Source organism: Centruroides vittatus, unplaced genomic scaffold, assembly GCF_030686945.1.
Source record: "Centruroides vittatus isolate TY-2023 unplaced genomic scaffold, ASM3068694v2 contig_577, whole genome shotgun sequence".
Classification (NCBI taxonomy): Eukaryota; Metazoa; Arthropoda; class Arachnida; order Scorpiones; family Buthidae; genus Centruroides; species Centruroides vittatus.
This window is the reverse complement of record NW_027122345.1, coordinates 1249149-1272510: the sequence shown is the minus strand read 5'-3', so window position 1 is coordinate 1272510 and position 23362 is coordinate 1249149. Positions and strand designations below refer to the sequence as shown.

Here is a 23362-nt window from a genome sequence, read left to right as displayed (position 1 = left end):
TGCCGTGGATTATCATCTCCCGCCGTTGAAGCCGTCCATCCCATCTATCTACAGTCCATTGACTCTTATTTTCAAGCGAACTCTCGTTCCTCGGACTTTGTGCAAATCTCAGGATCACTAAGGTATTTATCCTGCTCGCGATGTTTTGTAAACTCTCTCTCTCCGTTCACTCGAGACGCGGTTTAATAATTCGATTCGATGATATAAATACTTCCAAATACGTTAATTGATGTATTCCCTATCAATCTCAAAATAAACGGGTATTTTTGTTTAATATTAGAAGAGTGTGCGTTTCTTCCTCCATTACCCTCATCATCGGCATCTTATGCTTCCGAAAAACGCGTATCTATCCGCGAGAAGTTTGATAGATTGGTGTCAGTTCCTGACGTAAACCGGATCTTACGATCCCAAATCCGTAACTAATCATTGACCGCTCGAGCCTTAATCATCCTTTCGACAACCGAGGTCGGACCTCAAGGTCTTGTGCCGTTAAGAGGTAGAGAAGATAGGAATCATCCTCCATCTCCTACCCTCGGTTAACCTCACACTAAGTTGGCAATGCTCTGGATTCTTGCCTTTTTTTAATTGTTAATGAACTTTTTTGCAAAGTTTTGCTAATTTTTTTTCATTGTTTGATTTAATGAGAAAGTTTTACATAAGAATTTTGAAAATATTTTGACTATTTTATTATAATAAAGAATAACACAATAAATGTAATAACATTAACAAATCAGATTGATGATATTGTATAAACTGATTTGTTTATATGTTATCTGAAGTCATATTTTGTGGTCATCTTTTTTGAAACATTAAAATTCTTTTTTTAGACTTCAAATAGTTTGTATTAATTTAATTTACTTGTATTTAGATTCCTTTTTTTATTATTATTGATATAAACTGCAAATTCCTTTATATTTTTCTATCTTATTCATATTATAAATGAATGAAATATTACATAGGTTTCATAATTGAAATATTTATAGTATTTCATTTATGTAACTTACTATACTTTGAATTTAGTAAACAAATCTAATTCAAATGACTGTAAAAAATGGATAAGTTCTCAAATAACAACTATAACACTTTTATAAATACAGCAAAAATTCTTTAATTTTAATGTTTTTGGTCTTATTAAATGATCTTTAGGTCACAAACACAAAGTTGTCATGGCCTGAAGAAGGTCATTTAATATGACAAAAAATATTAGAATTAAAGAGTTGTTGGATTTATAAGGTGTAAAGTTGTTATTTTTAAAGAAAATTTATAAATAGTTTTATTGGAAATTTTCTAATACATTTGACTTAAGAGCCACAATCATACCAATCTTGTAGAAGAAAATTCTGAGAAATATTTCCCTATTTTAATATTTCTTTTTAATGATATTGTATTATAAAACATTTAATTCACTAATTTTTCAAACATTGATTAACTTAGAATTGTAAATTAATCAATTAATAAGTTATTTTTATTATTTTTAATTAAATAAAAAACTTAAGTACCTTAAATTGCATTAATATATTTTGTTTAAATAAAAATTATTTTAGGTGCTACTAAAGATATTGGGTCAGCACTGACTAGATTATGTTTGAGACATCGTAGTGTCGAAACAAAATTCAAATCATATGCAAGGTAAGTTATTTCTAAAATTAACCTCTTGATGTATTAATTAATTAGAACTCTATATAAAAATCAATAAAAAATACTTGCGGCTTCGCTTGCGCAGATTTTGCAAGCAAACCCTATTTACATTCAATATTTCAACAACCATAGTAATTGTTATTTAACACCTACTGCTGAGAATGATGACAATTGCTGAGAATCAAACAAACTATTTTTAATTTGTTAAATTTTCTGGAATGTTTATAATCGTTCTATAATCGAACTAATATGCAAAAAGAAATTTGAATTTAAAACGGTTCAAACATTTGGTTAAAAAATCAAAATATATAAAACATATTATAACAATGTCTGAAATGTTATCAATTTAAGTACTCAATGAAGATTTCAATGTAAAATGTCTTTGTAATCCAAAAAATTATGGTAGATGGTCTCACAGCAATTCTCGGTTAGAATTATGATTTTGGATTACAAAGATGTTTTACATTGAAATCTAACATACAGCAATCCAATTATATTGTACTTAATGAAGACTAAACGTAATTAAAAACAAAAAATCGCATCTAAAATAGTACAGAAGTCGTTCTTCAGGTTAAGACTTAATGCTCTCCCTCTCCCCCCTGCGGGGAGAATTTTGAAAAATCCTTTCTTAGTGTGCATTTTCATGATGTACCCTAACTGTGTACCAAATTTCACATCTAGGTTCTGGAACTTTCTAGAAAAAACTGGAACATTCTCATTGAAGCATCACACATTTTCAAAGTCAACCACTTTCAACCCCCATATCTCCCACACCCTTATAGCTATCTAGACGCAACCACCATAGTGCACAATGGGAGACTTGGGGCTACTACCACACGCAAACACCATTCATGTACGATGTGTAGTTTTGGTTGTAGAGTGAAATATAGGCACAAACACGTCTATTTATATATACTGTATTTTACGGACTATAAGACGCACCTTAAATTTTAAGCAATTTAAAAAAAAAAACATACCTATAAGATGGTACAGACTATAAGACGCACCTGAATTTTGGAGGCAATTTTTCGAAGAAAAAAGTGCGTCTTATAGTCTGTAAAATACGGTATATATCTTATAAGATAAGGTTTTTATTCAGTTTTCACTGCTTCAAAAACCTAGGTCATCCTATACATGTGAGCGAAGGATTCTTTGCATTTTTGCAATAATTTTTATGAACTGTGTATTTGCATTTTTTATCAGATGCACATCCTCTAGTGTTTAAAAACAAAAGTATTTTATCTGGGTTGTTTGAATTGTTCTTGTGTATTGTCAGGAGTAAAGATGAGTAGCAATAGAAAAAGCAAAGCTTCTGAATTGAATTCCAAATTGAAATTCCAAAATCACATGGGAGCTCGATACAAGTTTGAATCCATTCCCACATGAAAACAGATGATTATTTGGAGAAAACTCATAAGTGTAATCGACAGAGAGTGGATTCGACTGTTAAGAATTGGCAAAAAAGGTTCCCGATTATCCAGCTTTACACAAACAAATTATGTTGTTGATTTTACAAGATTTTTCCTTAAAGTTTAAAATGCCTATAATTTTTGCAGGACAATGTGTGCATTTACATGCATTTGATATTTTATTTGTAATTAAATGAAATAAAATTAGAATTGTATTAATGAATCTAATTTTCTTTATTTTGATCTTTATACCTCGTCTTACATGGGAGATTGCGAGTAAATATGGTAAATTTATATTTTACATATGAAAACAATGTTAGAGCTATTTTTTAGAAATTGTAAAAAAAATAAAGGCATTTTAATGTAAAATTAAATTGTAAAAATATTATAGCTATTTTACTAATTATATGTATATATATATATATAAATGAGTTGATGACATAGAACTGGCAATGCTGATCTCAGCACTATCTATTGTTCACTTATTAACTAATTTTTGAAAAAATCACTTTATATTTAATTGATATTCTTAATGCCAGGTCTATTTTCCTTATAACCTTTATATCATGTAAAATAATAAATTGATTGCTTTTGAGGTGTGAATTGAATGATTCTATTTAACTATTGAAAAATGGACAATTTGCTTAACAATTGACACCAGAAGTAAATGTTTTAAACCCATTAAATTATTCATTGCCCTTAATTGTTTTCTAATTTATTCAATTACAGTCAAACCTCTGTTTATGAACTTAATTCATTCCTAAAAGTTGTTTGTCCCATAAGAAATGAATTTTCCCAATGTAAAATGGATTAATTTATTCCAGACTCCAAAGAAAACCTTTCTTTACTTTTTTAGTTGTATTTCATACATAAAATGCCTATAAATGCAATATAATATTACTTTATCTATATCTATACCTATATTTATTTTATATATATATATATATATTGATATATTAAAAGCAAAATGTCCTGACACTACCAACTGAAAATGAAACTAACACTTCACAAAGAAGTGCTATAAATAGACTTAACTTTGACTGCCAAAATGGACAAGTACTGTACTTTATCCACACTTTCCGAAATATTTTGTTTCAATTGATCTCAATTTCAATTTTAATTTAAATTAATTTTGGTTTTAGTTTTAGTTTCTGTGTAAAGGCCAGAGTTTTAATTATCATTTAAGTTGTAATTAACTGGCTGCCTAGTACAGGTAACCCCCATATAACACGGCATTTCTATAGCACAGGTTCACTCCAACATGGTTCAGGAATTAGGTAAAACCCTCATACAACTTGAAATGTAATAAAAACTGTTACCAGTTGATGATGCTCATGATGAGATCATCATATAGGATGAATAATCCTCTGGTAAAATATTTACTTAAATAATAAATAAGTATTTTACCCATGAAAAAAATCTATTACATAAAGCTGAAAAATCAGATTCTATCACTGTATGCCAAAAATGGCCACTAGGGGCACCCTAGCTAGTATTTAATTTAAATTAACAATATAAATTATTTTATATTTTTACAGTATAATATTCAGTATATTATTATTTTTATTTGTAATTTTGTATGCCCTGATGCCTGCATCTGGCCTTTCCACTTGTGAATAATAAATCCGATTTAAAGAAGGATTTAACAGAATGTCTTTTAATTTTTGGAACTTAACTCCCCTTTTCGCACTAGGTCTTTGTTTTGTATAACACGGATTTGCATAACACAGCAATTTTTTGGAACATAACTACCATGTTATATGGGGGTTACCTGTATTAATATTAAAATATAATATATAATAATATTAACAGATTTTTAAAATTTAATTTAACTTAAGCATATTTAAACATGAAATCTTGAATGTCCTTTGTATTATGTAAATGTTAATTAATGTGGTTTTTATTAATTAAGTTTGATTTAAATTTAACTGTGGCATGTGCCAAAAAATGGAAATAGTATCTTTTCCACATGTGGATTTAAATGTAATTTAAATAGCAACATCATCGATGATTCATTATGTGACCTGAGGCGATCTTGGTGCCATTAATTTTTGAATCTGTAGTCTTGTCATTGATTGGTTGGGCCATCGACTTTCTCTAGGACCGCAGGAAGTATAGGGAGTTGACCATCTGTGGACGGTTCTCACTGAGTAGCTTGTTTGGCAACTGAGTTATCGTATGGCAACTGGAGCAAGTATAGAGGTCAAAATTTTGTTTGTAAACTGAATTGTTTGTAAATTGGTGTTTGTAACCAAGGTTTGACTGTATTAATACAAAAGAGCAATGCCATTTAGCATGAAAGGCCTTCTCCTAAAGTAAAATTTAACAATACCCCATAAAATACAAAATAAAAACATTAAAATATAATGATAAAAGTTAATTGTAACGATGGTGGACTTCACGCCGATCACTGAATAGGCAAGAGATGAGAAAATTAACATCCAGGCGTTAAACTATGTACAAATATCGCTATAATTACTAGCGCTTTCGACGAAACTATTTTCATCTTCGTCAGGTAGATTATAATGGTTAAAATCCTTTTTCGAACCAAAAATTTTTGAAATGAACAAACTGCTTTAGAACATTGGAACAAGATCAACGATGGAACTGAGCGAGAGGAAAATTTAAACATGTGCGTGTGGTGACGTGGCGCATGCGCTATGAAATACAGCAATGTGGAGCTAGCGGTGTTGTCTTAATCTGTTATATAAGTTGACCCACATAACAGGCAAATCATGCGTGGGTGTGTTGCACGGATTTAGTGCAGCGGCAACCGTTATAATCTACCTGACAAAGACGAAAATAGTTTCGTCGAAAGCGCTAGTAATTATAGCGATATTCGTACATAGTTTAACGCCTGGATGTTAATTTTCTCGTCTCTTGCCTATGATAAAAGTTATATATTCTACCCAAATTGCAATAAAACATGACATTTAGTAAACAGGTGCTAACTAGTACACATCCTTTTTAAAATAAATAAATTTATATATATAATTTTATTGAAAAATTCAATAATTTTCTTCTTGTATGAATTTAATAATGATCTAGTTTAATAAGATTATTTGAATATTTTCAAAATTAATGTTATATTATTATTATTTAGTTCATTACTGGATTGTTTGATAATTCCATTACAAGATCGAATGGAAGAATGGAAAAAAGTAACATATCAGTTGGATAAAGATTATAATAAAGGTGAAAAACACAAATTATAGTAAAATATTTGTATCAATTTTATCATTCCTTATGAAATATTTTATGGTATTTATAAAAGATTTTTATAAATTGAATTTATGTTCCATATAAAATGTTTATATATTATCCAGCATATTTATATAATTTTGAATGTTAATGCTGGAAAAATAATTGTATTATTTAATTTATTTGCATATGTTATTAATCCTAGTTGTTTTGCAAGTTTATTTTTTTTATTACGAAAGAAACCAAGTTAAAAATTTTTAACAAATACAATAAATGTTAAGCATATAAAAAATTATCAGAAAATTTTATGTAAATTTTAATTTTCATTATCCATTGTATATTTATTTTCATAATATTTAGTTAAGTGTCAGTTTATTCATTGTAATGTTAAGTGAAATTTGACTTTTATGATAACAATACAGTGGTACCTCGTATAACGTACGCCTCGAATAACAGACGCTGCGAACAACGGACTTTCTGTTTGGTTGTTACATGACTCGAGCAACGGACTGGCTGCGAACAACGGACTTTCCAGCATAATTGGTGACTGCTCCATGTGTGCGTTCTTTAATAGTGGTTGCTCTGCATCTCCGCTACTACAGGAGTGCGCTGCTGTTTGTAGGCATTTAGGAACGATGGTGAAAGAAAGAAAGATGGTGGTGCCCGCACTATCGATAGTATCGTGATGGAGGAATCTATAATTCTAAAATATGAGCTTTTAAAGGCAAAAGAAGGGTCCCAATTGTAAAATTTAACCATAAAATGGATTATTTGTTGAAAGAGCATTCGAAATAGCCACGAAAAAAATTAGAATGCCGGCTACCATTCTAAAAAAATTCATAAAGACACTTACATCACTGCGTGAAATTTTAAAATTGTGAAAGCGTGCGCTAACTCACGCTTTCGCAATTTTAAAATTTTCATTCATAAAACCACATGATGGACCTGGAAACGAAATTATCTGAGCCATGGAGGACGCCATGTTGCTTTCCACTGTAAACTACTGCTACAAGCAACCGTTTTTGCTGTTTGATGGCACACACTCCCACTAGAATTTAGAAACGCATTCTGCAGGAATTTTCAAATGGATGTTGCTCGCACAGAGTTACGCGGAGGAATAAAAGAACACACCCGTGTTCATTTTTTTTTATGATACAGTATGATTATTTTATGCTGCGGAACGAATTAGATGTTTTAACATGTATTTGTATGGGAAAATGCGTTTCCTATAACAGACATTTCACTTAACGGACGTGCACCTGGAATGGATTAAGAACGTTATATGAGGCACCACTCTAATTTAATTAGCCTAATCTTTAGAAGATAGTTATATTATAAGTGTTATAAGATTTGCTTATGAAATTAAATTAGCTATATAAAAATAATATAAAATGTTAAAATTAATGTGTATGAATTATGATTTCATTTATACATATATAAATTATAAAGCTGATCTTTAATGTTTTAATTTATTTGAAATTAAACTTTCAAAAAATAAACATTGTCTGTATTATTTTATATTCAGCTTAAATAAGAATTTTTTATGCCAGCTTTTTTGGTAATATTGCCAAGTACTTAATAAAAAATTCAATAGTGTTTACTAAAAGTTTAATTTTTATTAACAATTATTATAAGAATAGTAACAAAACACAATGAAATAAATATAATCACTTAACATATCTATTTAAGAAAGAAAAAATAAATAAAGTTAACATAGTTTTGTTCATAATTTTTAATTATAACATCTTATAACAAGTCATAGTAAGCTAAGAAGTACCTATCACACAATATTTTTAAGAAAACAAATGTTAAATTGTTTTAATTTAACCTGTTGTTTTAATTAACCTGTTGTTTTAATTAACAATTAAAACAACAGGTTTAATTGAATGATTTATATAATTTATAATTTATAATAAAATTTAATAAGTAAAACCAGAACATCCAAAAAATATTAAACATAGAGATAAAGATAAGAAATCTATTGTAAAAGTTAAAACAAAATAAAACACAATAATCCTTTACAAATATACATATTAGAAAATATATAAGTACAGGGTAAGCCAGAAAGCTCTCCCCTATTTTGAAAAATTGTTTCACCCATATTGCTGAAGCTACCTTGATGAACATGTAACTGTGCATGTAGAAACTTTGAAATTTTTTTGGTCCCTACAGATTCTCAATGTGTACATTACACTGCAGATGACACAGCACATGTCTATTTGGTTATCTAGTTCCTGCCATACATGACTCACCATGTCCGCTTGGATGGTCTCCACAATGTTGACAATGTATTGTCTGCAGCTTGATTATGTCAGAAGGCAATGGTGATACAAATAGTGTCTTTCAATGTATCCCCATAAGAAATAGTCACAAGGAGTGAAATCTGGGGACCAAAGAAGCTACTGCAACATCGATTGTCATTAGCACACCCACATCTGATCCAGTGTTGTGGCAGAGCAGTGTTCAAGTAAGTGCAAGCATTATGATGAAAGTGTGGAGGTACTCTTTTATCATAATGCTTGAATATGAAATTGAGGTGGTCTCAGCTGTGGCATCAACCATTCTGTCAACATGTTCAGATATGACATGCAGGTGACAGTGTAAAGTACTATTTTTAGTATCTTAGGAAACCGACTATAATTGTGGTCGGTAAAACTTCCGTTAACCTAATGGGTACTTTACGCGGATTCGAGATTAGTTTGCCAGGCCTGGGCTTTCAAGCGTGCACCGAAAAATTAGTAATAATAACGATAAATATCAAGTCAAATCAAAAGTTCAAATATATTTAATTAGCAACTAGAATGTACTACGTACAAATGTCAATAATCCAAACAAAATTTATTAATGAAAATCAACAAGTCAACCCGACAATAAACTTAGCTACTTAGCTTAACTTAATAGTAATTTTCCCTTTGAAATTCGACAAATCAAATACTTAGAAACTATGAACAAAATCTCTTACTAATTAAACGTCTATCCGTCACCTCACTATACGAAGAAACTATTTCCTCAATCCTTTCGATATCGTCAAATCGTCAATCAAACTCCTCTTTAACACCTTGGATCGTCCAACTATCAATCTGGACTTCTATCAGAAAATACTTCGCTTTCGAATCTACCTCGCTCTCACAGTCGCCTCGATTTGGAATTCACCTCGGTTTGGAAATCACCTCACCTTCTTCGGTTAACGTACGGGTTTTATACTGTGAGGTGACGTCACACTTGAGCTGGGTTACTCCCCTTATTTACATACTTAGTTGCTAACATTAATTTTCTTTTCTGGCAGCTTTAAGTTTCCGACAAAGCTTATAAACCGTTTACAAAATATTTATCATAATTTTCTGGGATGTTTAAGACGGTTTATCAAGTATTTCTCTACTAGTGATTGTGGGGACTCCCCCCTCCATTTTTTTTCTGCGGACTGTTACTTCCGCCGGACAGTGCAAGTGCGCAAGATGTTTCCTACGGCGTTTATTTCTCCGTGAGTTGTTTTATCTTCATTTTTCATTACTAACAAGAGAGTGGTGGGGAACCTTCGTCCTAAATAAACATAAACCCTAAACAAAAGATAATAAAACGGAAATAATAATAAAATAAAAAATAAGGTTCGGACTCAGTTCCTTACAACAGTGGTTTCTTGAAACTGTGTGTACAAAGCATGAATTGTTTTGCCTGTCAGTGACTGCTTTGCATAAATGGTGCAAAAACTATACTGAATATTGATAACAGACTTGCTAGCATGGAACTTGAACATGCAAAATGTGTGACAATGCACGTAGTGCCCCCTATGCTTTTGCACCACTTGACCAAAGGGTCGACATTGCTTGAGCGATGACTACGTCAAGATAGAAGACATCACACAGCAACTAGGGCTGTTTTTGTTTAATGTCTGTGTTGTTGCTACATCACATGAGTGGTTGCATGTGCAGGCAATCGGATTCAGGATAGAGGCAATCTGAAATACAGTAAGTTGTGTGGAGGAAGTCAGAGAGATGGTGAGTCAGAAGTGAACACTCAGATGCCAGTTTAACAACTAATAATTGTTTGTTTGAAAAGGAAAAGGATTATATGATATATACATCATACTATGTCAAAATAACTGACCTATACACCATAGGTGGTTGCGAGAGAGAGAGAGAGTTTACAGGATATTGCATGTAGACATAAATACCTGAAATTTGGTTGATCCGCTAGTAGATGTGGTAACCTCTCTATCTTGAGAATAAAGGTGAAATATAGGATTGTCCCAAGTTTTGGTGACAAAGTTAGTCCTATTAGAAAGCAATTAAGTAGTCTGTTTTGGTGACAATGTTAATCCAAATAAGATGCACTTAATAAGTCTGTTTGGCAACAAAGTTAATTTAAGTAGGAGGCACAGTGCAAACGTGATGGGTTAAGGAGCTGGCAACAACATCTGTTATAGGATCAGGTGACGACTGTGACCATCGGAGGAACAGGCAACAACTGCTTCAATGGGCCATTAATTGTTACATTAAAGTCAGTAGCATACAGCCAGGAGGCCAAAAAGTCACAGGAAAGCATTGCTTTCGGCATCTCCGCAGCAATTTTACATAACTATGTCTGGCAAGAGAGATACAGAAAAAATTTTTAGTTTCTTTGTGTTGATGTGCAGTTTTACTCATAAAAGTACTGTACATTATCTACCATATACTGATTTTTCAAAATCAGGAAGACCTTTTTGACTTACCTTGTATTTTGATAATCCTAACATGATTAACTTGCCATCAGACTCTACCAAGCAAGAACCAAACCTGCCTGCAGAAAAGTTTAATTTTTGTAATTTTTTTTTTTGACCAATTTAAAATGTTTAGAGTAATATAATTATTTTTAAAGAATGATTTTAGATAATCCAATTAATAATGTTATAAAACATCAAATTATGAAAATTTATAAAGTACAGTTGTGAACTGCATAAACAGTATGGATCTAACACTAATTGTGGATTATGGTCCAATAGGAACCCTTTTGAATGTGCGAACGGTTGCATATGGGGACTCAAAGTGAACAGAGGAAGAAGTTGAGAGAAATGACCTGGAAGTGATTCATTTTGCAAGAAATTAAACATTAAAACAACAAAAATTTATTTTACCTTAAGTAACTAACATTGAACACATTTAATAATAGTGAGGTTGAGGCCAAAGTTTTAAACGTGAAAACATGTACGTCGGACATTCAGCACTGCTTTCCTGTAAGCCTAGAAGTTTGACAATGGTGTTTGGAATGTCGAGCATGATCTACTGACTTACCAAACACCATTGTTAAACTTCTAGGCTTACAGGAAAGCAGCGCTGAACATCCAACATATACGTTTTCGCATTTAAAACTTTGGCCTCAACCTTGCTAATATAATATTTAACATATTTATCGGAAAAATGCTTGACACATGTCTCTCCACTATGTAATGCTATCTATCTGGAGAGAGAGAGTTTACACTTAAATTGCACAAGGGATAAATACCTTTGATTTAGCTTGTCAAACATATCCTGAAGTTCCTTTGATGGTGAGGTGTTCCTCCATTGCAGTCCCTCACAAAATATTCACTAAGTCTTTATCCAAATCTGGTGCACAGTCAATAAGGTGGTGGATCATGATTGGGAGGAGAGGAACCTTCTGTGACTTCTCAGGAGGGAAGGATCTTATGGAGAACAGTCTAGGTCAGCAACAACAATGGGCAAACTCCCTGTTCTTCTTTAAAGCACTTCCCCCTTTATTTGGTTCTTGTCTGCCACATCCATATGCCCAGATTTGGTCAAGATTGTGTGGGGAGCTTTACCATTGTCCAATCCAGTTTTTTTTCTTCTAACTTTCCTGGATGAGTGAAACTCAATAGATGTGTTACTCAGAAAGAAAATGATAAAAAGATAAAATTTCATGAACTTCCATGTCAACTTCTCAAGATTTTAGTTTAGTTAAACTTCAATTATTTAATATTTGAAATAAATTAAAAATAATGGCCAGGATCTCATAAAATAAATTTTTAATTTGAAATTAATGTAAATATGTAGGCTGGACGTGATACCAACAAATGTACAAACACAAAGCAAATAACTCTACATAAAATAATTTTAAAAATTAAAAATAATTAATTCCAACTGAATTAAAATAATAATAATTCAAGTTTTTAATTAAAATTAATTAATTCAAATTTTAATTAATACAAATATTTGCAGAATATAAAAGAGTAAGACAAGAAATAAAGAAAAAATCTACAGATACTTTACGATTACAGAAAAAGATTCGAAAAGGTCAGTTTGTGTGCATGTGCATTTTTTATATAAATTGTGTTGATTATTCTTTTGAGATTATTGAATTCTAAAAAAACTTTAGCTAAAAAGACATTGAGAATTTTGTTCTAAATCATTATGCTTTTTTTGTTGCTTTAAGTTGAGATGATTCAATACTGAGTTTGAGAATGTTTCTAGTTTGTAGACATCTTTTAATTAGCAAATCAAGTGGCATAATATATATATATTTCAATAATAGTACCAAGCTTTATGTATTATTGTAATCATATTTATTTGAAATTATAAAAAAAAATACATAAATTAAAAATAAAAATGGTATTTTACAGTTATTCCAAAATTCTGAGACAGGTCTATTTTATCAGATAACCAAATTATATTATTAAAAAGATATATACATATTTTAAAAAATTATATTTTTTATTCTAATGTATTTTGTATTTATTGGCAATATTTTTATGCTTTTTTAAGTTGGGATATGTGATATTAAAAGGACATTAAACAGTGCTTTACAAGATGTCAATGATAAATATTTACTATTAGAAGAAACTGAAAAACAAGCAGTACGCAAGGTATTAATTGAAGAAAGAAGTCGATTTTGTCACTTAGTCACATTTATAGAACCAGTCATTGTAAGTATTTTGTTGAATTAAAATTTGGCAATTATAACTAAATTATTCTTATTTTAGTTTTATTAGAGAGAAAAACTGTTTACATTTACATCTAATGAATTTTAATAAAAAATAAAAATAAAAGTTTATTAAGTTCTTTAATAAACTATTTTTTTATTTTTATTTTTTGGTTTCTGAAATTTTAAATTATTGTAATTTCTTGCAGATAATCTGTATTTAAAAACTAATTTAAAAGCAGATATAGATTATGCAATGATGCAGGTTATCTGTTAATTTTAACTTGTTATTATGAACTCCTCAGACAGCTTTTTCTTAGTCTGAAGTCACAAAGAGCATTTTTAGAAAATGTGAAAAATCCTTTACACATCTGTCACTGCAGTTTTTTCTGAAACCACTAAACACATGTATATGCATGCCTCATGTTTAGTATTTTCCTGTTCTTTTTCTGAGCATCAATTTATGCTTTAATTTAACAGTTCTTAAACTTTATAGTTTGAGAACTCCATTCTTATGATGTATATTTTGCCAGACTCCTAATCATTAATTTTATACTTATATGGTAGGGATTTGATTACATTTATTGTACTTACATGAACGAGAAATGCTAGCAGTTAACTATAACAAAAGATTAATTAGGATTGCATGTATTTTTATAATATTTTTCATAATGAAATTAAAATAATAATAATAATAATAATCACAGTTACTCATAGATTCAGTCATTCTCTGGCAAACACACAAACAACACAGAAACATACACATGGCATATATAGACTACAGAAAAGCATTCGACAGCGTTCCACACAGTTGGCTACTATATATTCTACACATGTGCAAAATACATCCATCACTCATTGCATTCTTCCAAAACACTATGCAGCACTGGGGAGCAACACTACACCTCAGGGTTAGTAACATTTCCATACAAACAAACCAAATATTCATTAGGCAAGGAAATTTTCAAGAAGATTCCTTGAGTCCTCTCTGGTTCTGCTTAGCCCTGAACCCATTATCCAACATGGTAAACAACACACAATATGGTTACAATATCAGACATGAAAAAACAACACAGTATACACTGTCACGTCTCATGTACATGGATGACATAAAACTTTATGCATCCACACAAAAACAACTTCATCAATCCCTACAAATCACACATTCATACACCAAGGACATACAAATGGAGTTTGGCGTAGATAAATGCAAAATCACTTCACATAGAAAAAGGAATCCTGAAGAAAGAAGACTTTGCACTTGGAAATGGAGACATTATTGAATCTATGGAAGAAGGAGAGTTCTACAAGTATTTAGGATTCCAACAGGCCAAACTAACAGAACATACACAAATAAAGCAAAGATTAATTAAAGAATACCAAAGTAGGTTAAATGCTATTCTCAGAACAGAGTTAAATGCAAAACACACAGTTAAAGCAATAAACACATGTCATCTCAGTGCACACATATTCTTTTGGAGTTATACATTGGACTCACACAGATCTCGAGCAACTCTAAAGGAAAACAAGAAAAACACTTACTAAGCATAAACAACGTTATCCTAAATCTACCATAGAAAGACTAACCCTTCCACATAAAGATGGTGGACGTGGCCTGATAGACATAGTTAACCTTCACTACAAACAAATAGTCACTGCGAGAGTTTTTCTACAAAAAACAAGAAACATCACAGTTACATAAAGCAGTAACTCTAGCAGACTCAAATAACACACCATTAAACTTACACTCACAACATATGGACACAACACAACATATAAAAAGCACAGACACCATTAAGCAATCATGGACTCAAAAGACACTACATGGCAGGCATCCTTACGATCTGGCCCAGGATTTTGTTGACAAAGCTGCATCAAACAGCTAGTTAGCTTGGGGATGCCTCTTTGGGGAGACAGAAGGATTCATGATCGCTATACGGGATCAGGTCATAAATACTAAAAACTACAGAAAACACATACTCAAAGATGCAACACTCACAAATGACACATGCAGAAAATGTCACATCATGTCAGAAACTATACAGCACATCACTTCTGGTTGCAAGCTCTTGGCGCAATCAGAAGTGATGTTTCTTATTTATACAGACATAATTAAGTAGTAAATATAATACATCAAGAGCTTGCAAAGAAATACAAATTAGTAGATATCCACAAACCATACTACAAATACATTCAACAGACAGTATTGGAAAACAACACAAATAAAATGTACTATGACAGAGCCATAATCACAGATGAAACAATTTACCACAACAGACCAGACATTCCATTCATTGACAAACACAATAAAATCACACACATTATAGACATATCCATTTCAAACACTCACAATGTACTGTACAAAACACGTGCACTGAAAAAGTCAGCAAGTACACAGAACTTTCCCAGGAAATAAGGCATCTCTGGAGGATGGATAGTGTGTTTATTGTACCTGTTGTCCTCTCCTCTACAGGTGTCATACCACACACACTACACAAAAGCCTGGGCACATTAAAATTGAATAGAAATACATACGTCACACTACAGAAGACCACTATATTGAATACATATCATATTGTTAGGAAATTCCTGAATACAGACACAGACACTGACACACTTATTTAATTTTATTTTTGTTTTGGTTGCTATGCCTTGACTCGTGGTCCAGCATAGTACACAGCCACTGGTGCCGAGTATAACTCACTAAACACAATAATAATAATACTGTAATAAACACTAAAAACTACATAAAACATATCCTGAAGGACAAATGACTGTTGCAGAAAATGCCACATTCTGTCAGAAACAATACATCATATAACCTCTGGTTGCAAGCTCTTAGTGCAAACAAACTGTTTACAGAGGCATAATCAAACAGCAAATATAATACACCAAAAGCTTACACAGAAACAGATTATTAAACATCCAGATACCATACTATAAATATACTCCACAAGCAGTATTAGAAAATGAGACACACAAAATATACTATGACAGAACCATAATCATAAGTAAAACAATTTATCACAATAGACTTGACATCACTTTTATTGATAAATGCAATAAGATCACTTATATAATAGATATCTCCTTTCCAAATACCATTCCAAAAGTCTCATGGAACTAACTACATGAAATAGTTTCAGGGCTACAGATTGAATTGAAATCTTGTTGCATCTTTAAAAGTCCTCTTCAATCCTTCCAACTTGGATTTTATAAGAATTTTTGTTTTATGTCAGACCTCTTTCTTCTCTGTGATAGTAATCCACTCTCAAAATGTTGAAGAATGCAATATATAGACCATTTTGAAATTCCTTCATTTGCAAAATGGTTTACAATAAACTTTTTCTTAATGTTTTATTTAATGTATAAAATTGTTGTCTCCTAAACACTATAAATTGCAGATACTCAGACACTTGGCAACCTTCATCTTAAGTTTATTTCAGTTGTTACATGCACCTGTGTTTTGTGCAAGTTTCGGGCTTCATAAGGCCCCTCCTCAGCTAACTAAAATACATAATACAAAGTATGTATTATGTATTTTACCAAATGGAATGAATCTTCTGGGTTTGATATATCTGTAACTTCATTGACAGGACCAGGTGTAAAGCTAATAATATTACAAGCTACTGTACGAGTGTGAGAACTGTGTGGATTTGTAGACCATTTGTGTTTATTCTTACTGTACAGTATATGAAATTTTTACAGGGATGAATTACAAGCGATGGATTGTGTTGTGAACGTGGATGCTGATGCGTAGGTAGCTGCAAGGTGTCGTCATCAGAGTCAATAATAAATTGTCGATTACAATTTTGATGAGCAATATTCAGTTCTTCATCAGAAGAGAATGCAGATTCTTGCTCACTTTCACCAGTTAGGATATAAATTTCTTCTTCACAGTTATCTTTTTGTTTGGAGCTTGATTGTATTTTATCTGCTCTTCAATTGTTTCATTGTCCAATTCATTCAAAAACTGCAAAATTTCTCTTGATCTATTTTCAAATCCATCTTTCATAAAAAATATTTAGGATAGTAATAAAATGCAGGAAAAACGCAAAAATACTCACCTTAAAAGATCAGGCTATAATTTGGCTGATTAAATTATTAATATAGAATAATTTGTCACTAGAGGTAGACATTAAATGCCATCTCTTAACTAAATTAATGATTATAATTTTTAATAAATTAATAAATAATTTAGAACCTTCTGAAATAAAAGAACTGGCCTGGGGCAGGGCTTGAACCTGCAATCTCCGCTTGCTGTGCAGTGCACTTGCCAGTTATGCCACCCAGACCCCAAGCAAGTCTTCACTTCCAGAAGTATATTAATTCTATATTAATCATTTAATTAGTTGAAGTATAGCCTGATCTTTCAAGGTGATTGTTGGTAATTCATATACTCATCAGGCTTAGTGATGTTTATTATTTATATACTCACATTGGCCAATTATGGTATTAACGCAAACTTCTGCACATTATCACTAAACATTTGACTGTTAGATGATGATTACAGCAAATCGTAAAAAGTAACAACTGTACAGCTGTGCTTATCATCTTTGGATAACTCATTTTACTATTTATGAAGGTACTATGAGTGAAGTGGTGTGAGTGCAATGGAACATTTCAAATTCGCAAAACTGGCAGGGGTGGGTAGTCTATTAGACGAAAGTTTAGTTATCTAGGGTTAATATAACATCAATTTAAATTATAATAAAGTTAAATATTCATTCTTAACAGCATTATATAATCTTAAATATATTGATTACTTTTCTACAGAAATCAGAATTAATAATGCTGCAAGAGATGACTCATCTGCAAGAAGTTTTAGAATCATTGACTAACTTAACACAAGATCCATATTCACTTCCCAGTTCAAGTGAAGAAATTCTTAATGATATGAAGAATTCTGATACTTCTTGGTCTTTTCAAGTAAAGTATCATTTTCATTTAAGTATTATAATAATAAGTATTAAAATTTGTTATTAAGCTTTGATTAAAATGTGGTTAAAAATAACATTGTAAACATTAATGTAATATTTAACCAATTTTAAATAAAAGTTCAATTCCAATGTTATCTCCCAAAAAGTTTATTTTAAGTTTCTTTATTGAAAATTTTTATAAATTGCAAATTTTTTAATTTTTATTGAACTGTCATCTTTGAAAAGCTCTGTTACTCTTCAATTTTAAAAAAATACATTTTAAAATTGAATACTCCGTTACTCTTCATTTTCACTATTTGCTCTTAGCACTCATGCTGATTGAACTTATAAAGATATAATAAAGCTTTGATTATGGCAGCAACACTTTATTTGTTTATTGTAAATTAATAACCATCATTATATTTTGTAATATTTAATTTATTTCTAAAAAGATTCTTAGAACATCATTTCAATTTCTTTCATAATTCATTTTTGTTTCTGTTTTGGAAAGAATAGACCTTAAAGAAACCTTTTCTTTCTCTTTTTTAATGAAACTATTCCCTTTGAAACTATTATTTCTGTTTCAATCTCTTTATGTTCATAGAAATTTACATCTAAAAATTCCTGGCAAATTAGGATTCGCAATTCTAAAATCCATAATGATCCTGGAAAATTTCTTAAAAATTTATTAGATTATTTATCTTCATTTATGTTATCCATCTTTATTCAGTAATATTGATTTAATCAAGATTAATGAAAGTTTCTTTAACACTTTGGTGGGTATGCCTTTTAGAATTTTGTGAGAGGCTGCATTGTGGCTATTATACCACATATATAATATTACTTTAGATCTTCCAATATTTATTTATTTTAATTTTTTGAAAATATGAATAAAGAGAAGGAGTTAATCTTTAAAGTATTTGCCCACCCCTGATCTAGATAATTAAAAAATAGGTCACTCCACCTCTATCTGTTGCTCAGTTTTACACATGGCACATATAAGGATTATAAAACAGTTAATACAGACATTTTTACCACATTCTTGACAGATCAGTTTTGTTCTACTATTCTTGTCTTCTATAAAAATTCATCTGCCTAATCAGCTGATTGTTTGGAGTCATTGTGCAATTATCTTTTATAATCTTTCACTTTTCTGTCTCAGTTTTAGTGTCATGATCAGTTTCTTCTGGCTCTTTTCTTTTATCCTATCAATTCCCTCACAACTTGTTTTAAAGCACTATCCAATTCATTCTGGGTCAAAGCTGAGTAAGAGCTAGAAACATCCTGAAAATCTATGCATCCTGAAAGCTGTTTGGTATATTTTCAAACTAATATGAGTCTAAGAATTTATTGAAACTATGATATTGTTAAATAAAAATATTTATGCAATGGGTATGCAAAAAGTAAGCTACTGTTTCAAATACATTTTAAAAATAAATAGAAAAGTTACCACAAATTATATTTACATCATAAGGTGTGTAGTGGCAATTACATCACAGATACGATATCACCTAATTTAGAGCTCAGAAATAACTAAATGGTTAGAAACAGGAAAATCATTAAAATCATTACACATGTAGATAGTGATGTATGCTATGAATAAGGAATTCTGAAGTGCACTTCTGCACCACCTATGCACAATGTCTTAAATGAGACATTATCAAAATTGTGCAGCAATTTGATGCAGGCATGACTTCCAAAGGATTATTAAATCACAGTTGTCAAAATATCCTTACATTGATTTACAATTACATGTTTCCTTTTCAATAACTGTGCATCTAACTCTAAACTAATTCTAATAGACCAACTTTATCAAAAATTTTAATTTTTCATTATTATAAGAATTATCCTTTCTCAGACATATGAATTAGAAGAGTTATGTTTCTCTATTATGAGACAAAACTTTTAATTCTCTTCTTGAATTTTAAAGATTCTTGGATTTGTATATCTCATTATTATTATTCCAGATATTTCTGGAAGATTGTTATTCTTTTAAAATAGTTTTCTTTATATCATTTAAAATCATGCTGTGTCAGATTTCTCAGTTGCTGCATAAGTTTATTCATCTTTATTAAATGATCTAGCATGGGTGGGCAACTCGAAAAGTTGTTGCCATGTCATATTTGGCACGCCAACAACTTTTTTTCTGACACTTAACCAATGGTTTGTTAAAAAAAAAAAATTCAATATGTTTGTTGAAATTTTATATTTTAACTTAATAGACTACAATTTTATTGAGTAGAACAATACTAAATAACAATGCATTAAAGAAACAAACACTAACAGTTATTTTAATAATAAGTAATAAGAAAATGAGATAAACATTTTGTCTCTGTGATATGCTGACTTACAAACTTTATCCTGTTCAATTGCTATATCATTTGCCAGGCAGCTAGACATGGAGTGATTTCTTTACCATTGTTTTACATATTTCATGTTTTATAAAGAATTTGTCAGGTTTCAGTGTGTGTGTGGATTATTTCAAAAGGTTCTCCCAATACTTAAAACATACCAAATAATAATAATTCCCAAAAATTTTGGTTGGCACATGAGAAAATTTTGCATCATATATTTGGCAATTTTGACAGGCACATTTAAAGAGGTTGCTCACTCCTGGTTTATCATCAAAAAATCACGTGCTTTTTGTACACAAGTATTTATTACAAATATTTGTTTTCATTAACAGTATATAATTCTATCCAATATTTTAAAACTTCTTTAAGTTGATATGAAAAAGTCTTAAATTCTAGAAGAAACCACCTTCTACAATTTAGCATCTTTCTAATAACATTCTATTTTAAGTTTTTGATTCTAAATGATCAGATCTTAAAAATGTCTTCTCAAATTCACTGATAGCTCTACAATCAGTAGAACTATTACTAGCATTTAATGATTCTTGTTTTTAAAACATCAATACAAAATCTGACATACAATTTTTTTTGCTACATGAAGGAAACATTTTGCAAAAACATTACAGGAATTCTTATACTGTTTCTGTAAAAGTATTTCAATTTATAATGGATGTGTTTTTCTTTACGTGTAACTCTGAAAATATAAAGTCTGCAGTAATGATTTAACAAAAGATCAAAATAATGAGCTAAATTTCTATAATGTGTTCAGAAGCTTAATATCCTTCCTATTGAAATTACACACACAACTCATAGCTTTTCATATCAATTTCTGCAAACATTATTACTTAAGATAAGTAGATTATGTAAAGATACATTACATAAAGCTAGAATTATGAAAGGGAAGGTTTATCATATATTTCCTGTCCTCATTTGCTATTTTTGTTTTTTATTGTAATATGATGAATTCTTACTTATAAACTTATTTTTGCTATTTAGCTTTAATTTAAAAGAAAATATTTAATATATAATATTAACTTAAGAATTATAGTAATTATTAATAATTTAAATGGAAAAAAGATGAAGAAAATCTTTTGTATTATATAGTTGTGAAAATATGATCTTTTATGACATAAAGAACTTTATTAATTTTTACTTATTCAGACTCCTCCAAGTTCTCCAAGTTCGTTAGGTTCTCGAAAATCAAGTGTATGTAGTATCAGTAGTTTAAATAGTTCTTCTAGCAATGGTACTCATTCACATTCATCATCTCATCGTTCTCGACATTGGTCTCTTCAGCAGGTATGTAGTAACATAAAATTATAATTTAATATTGGTTAAATTATATATATGAATTTAATTTCTTAATGACAAAGTCTTCTGATATTGATTAAATTATAATTAAATATTAATTTGAGAAATTTAGAACAATTACAACAAATGTTTTCTCACAATTAATAAAGTAATTTATTGAAAAATGAAAAATATATATCATGTATTTAATTGAATTTAGAAAATATTAAATAACTTAAAATTTTCATATTGGGTTGTTTGGAAAGTTCATAGTAATTTTTAAGAGAAATAAAATAAATGGTTTTAAAACTAAAAATGTGCTTTATTCAATCATATTTTGTTTTTACTTGCTTGCTTCCATTTTCACAGTGAGAAAAATTTAAAGAAATTTAAATAATCTTAATGGTCTTTACATCTCAAGGTCACTTTTTGTAATATTCATTGATTCATACAATTCTAATAATTTAGCTTCATCCAGTGTCTCAACTGTCATCTATCAATAGTTACTACAACCAACCCAATATTTCATTCAAAAAATGACATTTTATGCCAATTTTATTGCTCATTTCTGTAGTATCAATATTAAGATAATATTGGAATTTTCCTTCAGCATTTTAATCATTGCTTAAAATCTATCATAATGTACAGATTATATGGAAAAATCCATATTAAAAAATAGTTAAATATGTTAAAACAAACATTGCCTTTAGCAAATAAATGGTAAATGTTTATTCTAAATACTTAATTTCTTTATTATAATTAATAAATTTGCTTCAGTAAAAATAATCATTAAAGAAATAAAATATAATGAGAGTTTTCAAATTCACTAGAATAATTAAAATGAAAATATACAAGACTAATAGAAATGTAATAAACTATATTTTTGTAGCATGAAATCAATTGATTGAGTGATATGTAATTGAAAATAATTAATTTTCTTTCTTAAACATTTTAAACACTCAAAATTCATACTTAGATAATGTCAACAGATACTTGAAAATGTTGCTTTTACTGATTAAAAATAGAAAAAATATACTTTATTTTTAAATTCATAATATTTATTCTTTACATAGGAATAATTATAAATTTAACATTATAAGCAAAATAAATTGGTCATGCTTTAAATGAATTATGTTATAATTGCCATTTTCTATGTCTTTTTTAAATATTCATTATTACATCAGTACTAAAACAAATCTTAACTGAACAAGTAAATTATTTATATGACTGATTCCTTATTGAAATAAACATTTAAAGAAGGCTATTATGATAGGAATAGGTATTATACATAGAGATTCTTACAATATTAATTTATATATTTTAAAATAGTTTTTTTAAATATGAAGTTAGAAGTTAATTTTAAAATTTATTTTATTTTTAGAAATCTTACTAAGGCAAATATCAATTTTTTAAAATGAGCATATGTTATAGTTTTTTTAAAAATAAAATATAGTTGTTACTAATTTGTTTATTTCATTTTTTTTAAATAAAAAATTTATGATCTTTCAAATTAAAAATTAAGAGAAATAAGTACACACCCTCTCAGTACGAAAACCAGAAGCCAACTGATGTTCCTATGTTTTCTCCCACTTGATGAACATGTCACTGTCAGGTTATGCAAACCCAGCACAAACTTGTGCAATAAGGAAAGGATATGATGTGA

The 23362-nt window shown here is 29.8% G+C and overlaps 1 protein-coding gene across 3 annotated transcripts in view; it reads left to right on the top strand.

The window, feature by feature from the left end:
- The window catches only part of LOC136979078 (serine-rich adhesin for platelets-like), a 94486-nt gene that overhangs the window by 53593 nt on the left and 17531 nt on the right, over nucleotides 1–23362 (top strand). For all 3 annotated transcript variants that reach the window (XM_067274987.1, XM_067274985.1, XM_067274986.1), the window contains exons 5-10: nucleotides 1545–1629; nucleotides 6151–6242; nucleotides 12440–12514; nucleotides 12983–13143; nucleotides 17916–18068; nucleotides 21571–21708. In XM_067274987.1, the coding sequence (XP_067131088.1) occupies nucleotides 1545–1629; nucleotides 6151–6242; nucleotides 12440–12514; nucleotides 12983–13143; nucleotides 17916–18068; nucleotides 21571–21708 (704 nt within the window). The remainder of the gene's footprint in view (nucleotides 1–1544; nucleotides 1630–6150; nucleotides 6243–12439; nucleotides 12515–12982; nucleotides 13144–17915; nucleotides 18069–21570; nucleotides 21709–23362) is intronic.